A 9,660-nucleotide genomic window follows, 5' to 3' on the forward strand; every position below is an offset into this window, starting at 1 on the left:
TCTTATGTTAAGCTTAAGTATTTTAAACTTAAAAGTTTTTCAAAAAAAAAAAAGAATCTGTACACATAAACTTTAATTTCCCAAAGAGTCACTAATTTTAAAATGATTTAAAATAGCAATTTTAAAGCTCTTTTAAGGCCTAACAACATTATGTTAAGCAAAAGTATTTAAAATACATAGTGTGTCTAAAAAAGAAGAAGAACTTTGTACACAAAAACATTAATTACTCAAAAATTAACAAACTTTAAAATGTTATACCATGTTCATTTTAAAGCTATAATAATGCTCTAAAATCTTATGCTAAACATAAGTATTTAATATACATAGGTTTTAAAAAAAAAAGAAAAAGCTGTACACATAAACTTTATATTCTCTGTTGATGCGACCGATGCCTTAATCGGTACTCCAGTGGATAGTAGTGAATCGAAAAATGCCCTTACGAGTGATATCGAGATTCCTTATTAATGGGAAGGAGGATAGGAAAATAAAGAACACAATAACAACTTTATTTGAGCCCAATCAGTACTAAAAAGTACGCTTTATTTGGCTCGTCAGGGAAAAGCCTTTCGGCATAAAAACCCTGGTTGAAAACGATGAAGAAGAATCCACAAATCCGGATAATTCTGGCCAAGTGCAGGACGCCTTTGTCCCTTGTCGTTGGCCGAACTTAGATGATATGGTATTACGCAATACAAAGAATTCTCCTTGAAGTAGTTCTCGCAAGTCTCAGCTAGATGAATCTCGAGCGATGAATCCAGAGTGACAACCGGCGCAAAAACGCGCTGGCTTTTATACCAAAAGGCGATGCAATGCTGCACCAATCACCGAAAAGTCCGAGCATAACGCGGCTGTCGATACATATGATTGGCGTGATAAATGTAGTGGGAGAACGCGAGCTAGAATAAAGAAAGAGCCCTTGCAGGCATCTTAGCGCTGCCGTGGTTACCACTAAAACAACGATATTGCTTTGTCGCACGCGTCTAACGCTTTGGCAGGGCCGTACGCGCCTAGGTGCTTCGCCCTACTCACTCGTTGCGTGGGATACGCAACATACTCCCCCCCTTGAACGGGCACCGTTCAAAATTTAAAAACCAAAATGCGCACACTTAAATACAAATTATAAACTATATATACATACTGTTAACCGCATATTACAATACATATTCAGTAATTAACGCGACTGAAAAAAAAAAAAATTTTTTTTTTTTTTTTTATAAATCGCTTGGTAAAGGAGAAAGACGTTTAATACCGCGCTTTACAAGACCGTTGGCAGTTTTTACGCTCGCCACGCGTGCTATACCGTCGGCTCCTTTATGTACTTCCGCGATACGTCCTAATGACCATTTGAGTGGAGGGGAATTATCTTCTCGCAAGATGACTAGTGTACCCGGACTTATTTTGTCTGCTGTGCCTCTGTGCCATTTTTTACGGACCGTCTGCTCGTTCAAATATTCCTTATTCCATCGGTTCCAAAAATGCTGTCTCATCTGCTGTACGTGCTGCCATTGGGACAGGCGCCCGGATGGTATATCCCTGTATTCGTCCTCTGGCAAACTCGTAAACGAATTTCCAATTAGAAAATGCCCAGGTGTAAGAGCGCGCAAATCATTCGGGTCATTAGACAGAGGCGTGATAGGACGCGAGTTAAGAATCGCCTCTATCTCGAGGACGTATGTTAATAATGCCTCGTAAGATAGCAATGTCTCGCCTATAATTCGAACTAGATGATATTTAAATGATTTTACGGCCGCCTCCCATAGACCTCCAAAATGGGGGGAACGGGGTGGGATGAAATGCCACTTGATTCCTTCATTTACCAAACTTCGCGAGACGCGCGCTTCTAGTTCGTTCGCCGCACCTACGAAATTAGTCGCGTTGTCGGAATATATGTCCGAACATTTTCCACGGCGTGCCATAAATCTACGCAAAGCTGCTAAAAATGCTTCAGTCGTTAGATCTTTCACGAGTTCTAAATGAACGGCCTTGGTGCTAAAACAGACGAATACCGCCACATATATTTTCGCGCGACCACGGTTCCGGTGTTGCCTTTCCTTGATGAATAACGGACCGCAGAAATCTACGCCGGTGTGGATAAACGGACGATTCGGTAGAAGACGACTGGCAGTAGATCACTCATAGGATATTGCGGCGTAGCGGGTTTTAAACGTCGACAAGTAATGCATTTATATATTACGCGCTTAACGCTACTTCGCCCATTTATTGGCCAAAACGATTCGCGAAGTGCGTTTCAAAGTGGCTTGCGTACCACCGTGCCCTATTTGATGGTGCTTTTCGCGTATTATCGCGTTTGTAATTGTATGGTCTTTCGGCAATAATGCGGGATGCCTTTGCTCGTATGGCAAGTTGCTCCTTGCCAATCTACCTCCAACTCTTAATATTCCTAAATTGAAATGCATGCCTGCCCCTGCGGTTATACTTATTAACTCGTCGCGGACTTGCTTCGCTTCCCTAACCGTACGTGCTCCGGTTAACAAGTCGTCTACATAGAAATCTTCTTTAAGCGCGATGGCAGCTCTCGGGAATCTGTTAAATTCGTCGCTCGCGAGTTGATGTAACGTACGAGTTGCTAAAACGACGCGGAGGCAGTTCCATAGGTTACTGTATTTAATCTATATGTTTTCACGGGATCACTTTCCTGTCGACGCCACAGTATAGTTTGATATTTGCGATCGCGCGGATCAATTATTATCTGCCGATACATCTTCGCGATGTCCGCGGTACTAGCAATAGCATGTGATCTAAATCTTACTAAAAGTGCAAATAGATCCTCCTGTATGGTTGGGCCAACCATTAATACGTTATTCAAAGATTTCCCGTTGCTGGTTTTTGCCGACGCGTCGAACACTACTCGCAATTTGGTCGTAATACTAGTATGCTTTAATACAGCATGATGCGGTAAATAGAATCTATCTTCGTGGGGTCCCCCTTCTATCCTTGTCATATGCCCTAGTTCTTCATATTCGGATAAGAATTTAATATATTCATCTCTAATTTTCGGTTTGCGCGATAATGATCGCTCTAATGCGTGAAATCTTCGTAACGCGCTCGTATACGAATCTCCTAACTGATTTTCTTCCTTAAAGGGCAATCTCACTATATATCTGCCAGTATCATCCCGTCGCGTGTTGCTTCTGTAATGTGCTTCGCACAAATTTTCCTCGTGCGACCTAATACTACTCTCAGCTACTTCCTCAATTTTCCAGAATTTTTCCAATTGTGAGTTCAAATCTACCGTGGCCGTGTGGCAATTAACGCTCTGCGGAGTGCGCGTATTTCCTGTGCTCATAACGAACCATCCTAGTACAGTTCCTTGTGCCATTAAATTTTCATTCAACCTAATGCTCTGACCTGCGCGCCATAGTGAAGCAAAAATCTCGACACCGAGAATCGCGTCGATATTCGCGGGCTCATAAAACTTGGGATCTGCCAATTGGATCCCTGCCGGTATAGTCAATTCTTCTTGCGGAATTCGTTGCGAAGGCAACCTATTCGTTACAGTGGGTAATAATAAGAATTGTAATTCTAACGCGTAATTTTCTGTTCGCGATTTCAACGTTGCTAATATTGCCTGTTTGACTCTAGTTTCCGTTTGGTTTACGCCAGAAATGGGTACATTCACGTCCCGTTTGGCTATTCGCAGAAGATTCGCGAACCGGATCGTTAAGAAATGTGCTTCGGAACCCGAATCCAGGAGCACACGACACTCGTGCGGCCTGCCGTCGCGATCCAGCAAATGCACCACTGCAGTTAGTAACAGCGCGGGTGCCTGCGAGTGATGGAGCTCTACATGTGCATTCTGCACCGCCGACGCCGTTCGAACGCAACAATTCGTGATGCCCGCCGCTGCACCTTCTGCAACGGCCTCTCTCACATGTAACAACTCATGATGCCTGCCGTTGCACTTACTGCAGCAGTCATTCTTAATACATGTGTCTACGCGGTGACCAGCTTGTAAACAATTACAACACAAATTGGCGTTAACCACGATTCTTCTGCGCTCCTCGGGCTCGGCTCTCAGTAGCTGCTCACACTCCGATGTGTTATGCCTCTCGCGACATATGCCACACGAGACAGTCGCGCTTGTGGAATACGCTTGAACTTGTCCTCGGTCGGAAATTCGCGGCCAATTTCGCGGAGAATTAAACCGCGGCTCGTTACGCATCAAATTCCTTGAGCGAAAATTTCTCTCGGGTCCTAACGGTGCGTTCCTTCTGCTATTGTTAATTCTTTTAGAATGTTCTGCCGGCTGGGAGTTTACTAGCGCATTTCCCCGATCGCGCAAAAATATCACAAATTCGTCTACCGTCGGTAAAGCATCTCGGGAATACCGTTGTTCCCATTGAAGCCGTGTTGCTGGATCCACTCGCGAAAGATGTGCGGCAATAGCAAATTGATCGACAAACACTTTTTTAGTCGCTACTAAAGCCCTATAATTTGCGCTTAGCGCATCGGACGCGGCAATTAAAGACGAGGGAAATTCACTGTCAATAGGGGGACCCTCTAAAATAGCTCGTACGTGCTTATTTATTAATATTAACGGATTGTCATAGCACTCGACTAAGGTCTTCCACGCAATCGGATAATTATCCGCGGTAATTTCCAAAACTCTTATTTTCTCCGCGGCCGGTCCCGATAAACATGATTTCAAATATGCAAATTTTTGTATATCGCGAATCGCGGGATTATCTCCTATCACCGATTGAAACGAGTCCGCGAAACTAGGCCATTCCTCATGCTTCCCGTCAAAACGAGGTAATTGTACCGCCGGTACTCTGTAAATGCTATCTACGGACGGATTGCTAACCGTAGTGCTAACTGGAGACAATAGATTCGTAGTAGGCGCATTTGTGTCTAAAGTGGCTACCGATTCAGCTCTATTAATGATCAATTCCGCCTCCGCCCTGGCGTCGATGACTGACTCGACATGATTGTGAATTTCGTCAACCAGCGTTCCCATCGTTTCACCGGAAGTCTTTTCTATCAACTCCTCTAATATTGCCACATTCTTATCAACTTTGGAAATTCTAAGCTTTAATTTCATTATATCGCGCGGGTTGGTATGATCTATCTCGCTCACCGCCTTTTGAAATTGCGCGAATTCTTTCTTTACATACTCGAATCTACGTATAACGCGCTCAACATCACCACGTGCACTACTCGAACGAGGCATTTTCACGACAAAAGGCAAAATTAAGAAGAGAAAAGAGGGGGAAAAATACAACTTCGAAGAATGATCAAGCAACAGAAATTACAAAACTCACGTGAATCCTCTGAATAAGGCGTCCCGTGCAGCGTACTCACGCACCGGAACAATAGAAGCTTCTCGGCTTGTAGCGATGATGCAATACCTCCTTTGTTGCTCGATCGGAAGTCTTCCGTTGCCTCTTTCTCCTCCGTTGAAGAAGACTGTATGCACAATAGACGCCGGACGAAGAGTGGGGAGGAAGCTCCCTCGATCCGGCTCGAAGGACCAAAATGTTGATGCGACCGATGCCTTAATCGGTACTCCAGTGGATAGTAGTGAATCGAAAAATGCCCTTACGAGTGATATCGAGATTCCTTATTAATGGGAAGGAGGATAGGAAAATAAAGAACACAATAACAACTTTATTTGAGCCCAATCAGTACTAAAAAGTACGCTTTATTTGGCTCGTCAGGGAAAAGCCTTTCGGCATAAAAACCCTGGTTGAAAACGATGAAGAAGAATCCACAAATCCGGATAATTCTGGCCAAGTGCAGGACGCCTTTGTCCCTTGTCGTTGGCCGAACTTAGATGATATGGTATTACGCAATACAAAGAATTCTCCTTGAAGTAGTTCTCGCAAGTCTCAGCTAGATGAATCTCGAGCGATGAATCCAGAGTGACAACCGGCGCAAAAACGCGCTGGCTTTTATACCAAAAGGCGATGCAATGCTGCACCAATCACCGAAAAGTCCGAGCATAACGCGGCTGTCGATACATATGATTGGCGTGATAAATGTAGTGGGAGAACGCGAGCTAGAATAAAGAAAGAGCCCTTGCAGGCATCTTAGCGCTACCGTGGTTACCACTAAAAACAACGATATTGCTTTGTCGCACGCGTCTAACGCTTTGGCAGGGCCGTACGCGCCTAGGTGCTTCGCCCTACTCACTCGTTGCGTGGGATACGCAACATTCTCAAAGACTAACATTTTTCAAAATGTTTTAGAATAGCCATTTTTGAGCTCTCTTAATGCCCAATATAATAATGTTAAGAAAAAGTATTTAAAATACATAGAGTGTCTAAAAAAGAAGAAGAACTTTGTACACAAAACTACAATTACTCGAAAAAAAGAAATATTTAAAATGTTTTAATATTGTCATTTTAAAGCTCTTAAAATGCTCTAAAATCTTATGCTCATCTTAAGTTTTTAAAACTTAAAAAATTAACAAAAAAAATAAAGAACGTGTACACATAAACTTTAATTTCTCAAACAGTAACTAATTTTAAAATGATTTAAAATAGTAATTTTAAAGCACTTTTAATGCCTAAAAACATTATGTGGTAAGCAGAAGTATTTAAAATACTTAAGGTTTTTAAAAAAAAAAAAGAAGTAATCTGAACACAAAAACTTTAATTACTAAAAAACTAAAAAATTTTAAAATGTTATAACATGATCATTTTAAAGCTCTTTCAATGCTCTACAACCTGATTTAAAACTTAGGTATTTAAAATATATAGGGTTTTAAAAAATAAAGAAGGAACCAGTACACAAAAACATTAATTATTCAAAAAAAAGGAAATTTTAACATGTTTTAATACTGTCATTTTTAAGCTCTTATAATGCTCAAAAATCCTATGCTAAACATTTGTTTTTAGTATACATAGATTTAAAAAAAAAAAGACATAGATGTACGCATAAGCTTTAATTTCTCACAGACTAACCTTTTTCAGAAAGTTTTAAAATAGCTATTTTTAAGCTCTCTTAATGCCCAACAATATGCTGTTAAGCAAAAGTATTTAAAATACATAGGGTGTCTAAAAAAGAAGAAGAACTTTGTAAACAAAACTTTAATTACTCGAAAACTAACAATTTCTAAAATCATACACCGTGGTCATTTTAAAGCTTTTTTAATGCTCTAAAATCTGATTTAAAACTTAAGTATTTAAAATATATAGGGTTTTAAAATAAAGATGGAATCTGTACACAAAAACTTAAATTACTCGAAAACACAAAAATTTTAAAATGTGTTAATATTGTCGTTTAAAGCTCTTAAAATGCTCTAATATTTTATGCAAAACTTAAGTTTTTAAAACTTAAAAGTTTTTCAAAAAAAAAAGATTCTGTACACATAAACTTTAATTTCCCAAAGAGTCACTAATTTTAAAATTATTTTAAATAGCAATTTTAAAGCTCTTTTAAGGCCTAACAACATTATGTTAAGCAAAAGTATTTAAAATACATAGGGTGTCTAAAAAAGAAGAAGAACTTTGTACACAAAAACATTAATTACTCAAAAATCAACAAACTTTAAAATGTTATAACATGTTCATTTTAAAGCTATTATAATGCTCTAAAATCTTATGCTAAACATAAGTATTTAATATACATAGGTTTTAAAAAAAAAAAGAAAAAGCTGTACACATAAACTTTATATTCTCAAAGACTAACATTTTTCAAAATGTTTTAGAATAGGTATTTTTAAGCTTTTTTAATGCCCAATATAATAATGTTAAGAAAAAGTATTTAAAATACATAGAGTGTCTAAAAAAGAAGAAGGACTTTGTACACAAAACTTTAATTAGTCGAAAACTTACAAATTCTAAAATGTTACATTATGATCATTCTACAGCTCTTTTAATGCTTTACGATCTAATTAAAAACTTATGTATTTAAAATATATAGGGTTTTTTAAAAATAAGAAGGAATCTGTAAACAAAATCATCAATTACTCGAAAAAACGAAAATTTTAAAATGTGTTAATATTGTCATTTTAAAGCTCTTGAAACGCTCTAAAACTTGATTTAAAACTTAGGTATTTAAAATATATAGGGTTTTAAAAAATAAAGAAGGAACCAGTAAACAAAAACATCAATTATTCAAAAAAAAGGAAATTTTAACATGTTTTAATATTGTCATTTTAAAGCTCTTATAATGCTCTAAAATCCTATGCTAAACATTTGTATTTAGTATACATAGGTTTTAAAAAGAAAAGAAATAGCTGTACGCATAAACTATAATTTCTCACAGACTAACCTTTTTCAGAATGTTTTTAAATAGCAATTTTTAAGCTCTCTTAATGCCCAACAATATGCTGTTAAGCAAAAGTATTTAAAATACATAGGGTGTCTAATAAAAATGAAGTACTTTGTACAAAAAAATGTTAATATTTCGAAAACTAACAAATGTCTAAAATGATATAACTTGGTAATTTTAAAGCTTTTTTAATGCTCTAAAACCTGATTTAAAACCTAAGTATTAAAAATATTTAGGGTTTTTTAAAAAAAAGAAGGAATCTCTACACAAAAACTTCAATTACTCGTAAACACAAAATATTAAAATTCGTTATTATTGTCATATTAAAGCTCTTGAAATGCTCTACAATCTTATGCTAAACTTAAGTTCTTAAAACTTAAAAGATTACTAAAAAAAAAAAGAATGTGTACACATAAACTTTATTTCTCAAACAGTAAATAATTTTAAAATGATTTAAAATAGCGATGTTAAAGCTCTTTTAAGGCCTAACAACATTATATTAAGCAAAAGTATTTAAAATACATAGGGTGTCAAAAAAAGAAGAAGAACTTTTTAAACAAAAGCATTAATTACTCAAAAATCAACAAACTTTAAAATGTTATAACATGTTCAATTTAAAGCTATTATAATGCTCTGAAATCTTATGCTAAACATAAGTATTTAATATACATAGGTTTTGGAAAACCAAAGAAAAAGCTGTACACATAAACTTTATTTTCTCAAAGACTAACATTTTTCAAAATGTTTTTGAATAGCTATTTTTAAGCTTTATTAATGCCCAATAAAATAATGTTAAGAAAAAGTATTTAAAATACATAGAGTGTCTAAAAAAGAAGAAGAACTTTGTACACAAAACTTTAATTACTCGAAAGCTTACAAATTCTAAAATGTTACACCATGATCATTCTAAAGCTCTTTTAATGGTCTACGATCTAATTTAAAACTTATGTATTTAAAATATATAGGGTTTTTTAAAAATAAGAAGGAATCTGTAAACAAAATCATCAATTACTCGAAAAAACGAAAATTTTAAATTGTGTTAATATTGTCATTTTAAAGCTCTTGAAAAGCTCTACAACTTGATTTAAAACCTAAATATTTAAAACTTATAAGTTTTCTAAAAACATAGAAAGGATCTGTACACATAAACTATAATTTCTCAAAGACTAACCTTTTTCAGAATATTTTAAAAAATCCATTTTATAGCTCTTTTAATGCCCAACAACATGATGTTAAGCAAAAGTATTTAAAATACATAGGGTGTCTAAAAAAGAAGAAGAACTTTGTAAACAAAACTTTAATTACTCGAAAACTAACAATTTCTAAAATCATACACCATGGTCATTTTAAAGCTTTTTCAATGCTCTACAACCTGATTTAAGACTAAAATATTTAAAACTTATAGGTTTTTTTAAAAAAAAG

At 36.5% G+C, this 9,660-nt stretch overlaps 2 protein-coding genes across 2 annotated transcripts; both read right to left on the minus strand.

Annotated features, from left to right (window-relative positions):
• Positions 1–1,211: 1,211 nt before the first annotated feature.
• Positions 1,212–2,417, minus strand: LOC122524250. Its single transcript, XM_043646398.1, has 2 exons — positions 2,209–2,417; positions 1,212–1,989 (listed from the first exon to the last, which is right to left on the minus strand). The coding sequence occupies exons 1-2, from the start codon at positions 2,415–2,417 to the stop codon at positions 1,212–1,214; spliced, it is 987 nt and encodes a 328-aa protein (XP_043502333.1).
• Positions 2,418–2,587: 170 nt separating this feature from the next.
• On the minus strand, positions 2,588–5,062 carry LOC122524252. Its single transcript, XM_043646399.1, has one exon. The coding sequence runs from the start codon at positions 5,060–5,062 to the stop codon at positions 2,588–2,590; it is 2,475 nt and encodes an 824-aa protein (XP_043502334.1).
• Positions 5,063–9,660: the final 4,598 nt, after the last annotated feature.

This window comes from Polistes fuscatus, unplaced genomic scaffold (genome assembly GCF_010416935.1).
Source record: "Polistes fuscatus isolate 324 unplaced genomic scaffold, CU_Pfus_HIC Scaffold7, whole genome shotgun sequence".
In the NCBI taxonomy this organism is placed as follows: Eukaryota; Metazoa; Arthropoda; class Insecta; order Hymenoptera; family Vespidae; genus Polistes; species Polistes fuscatus.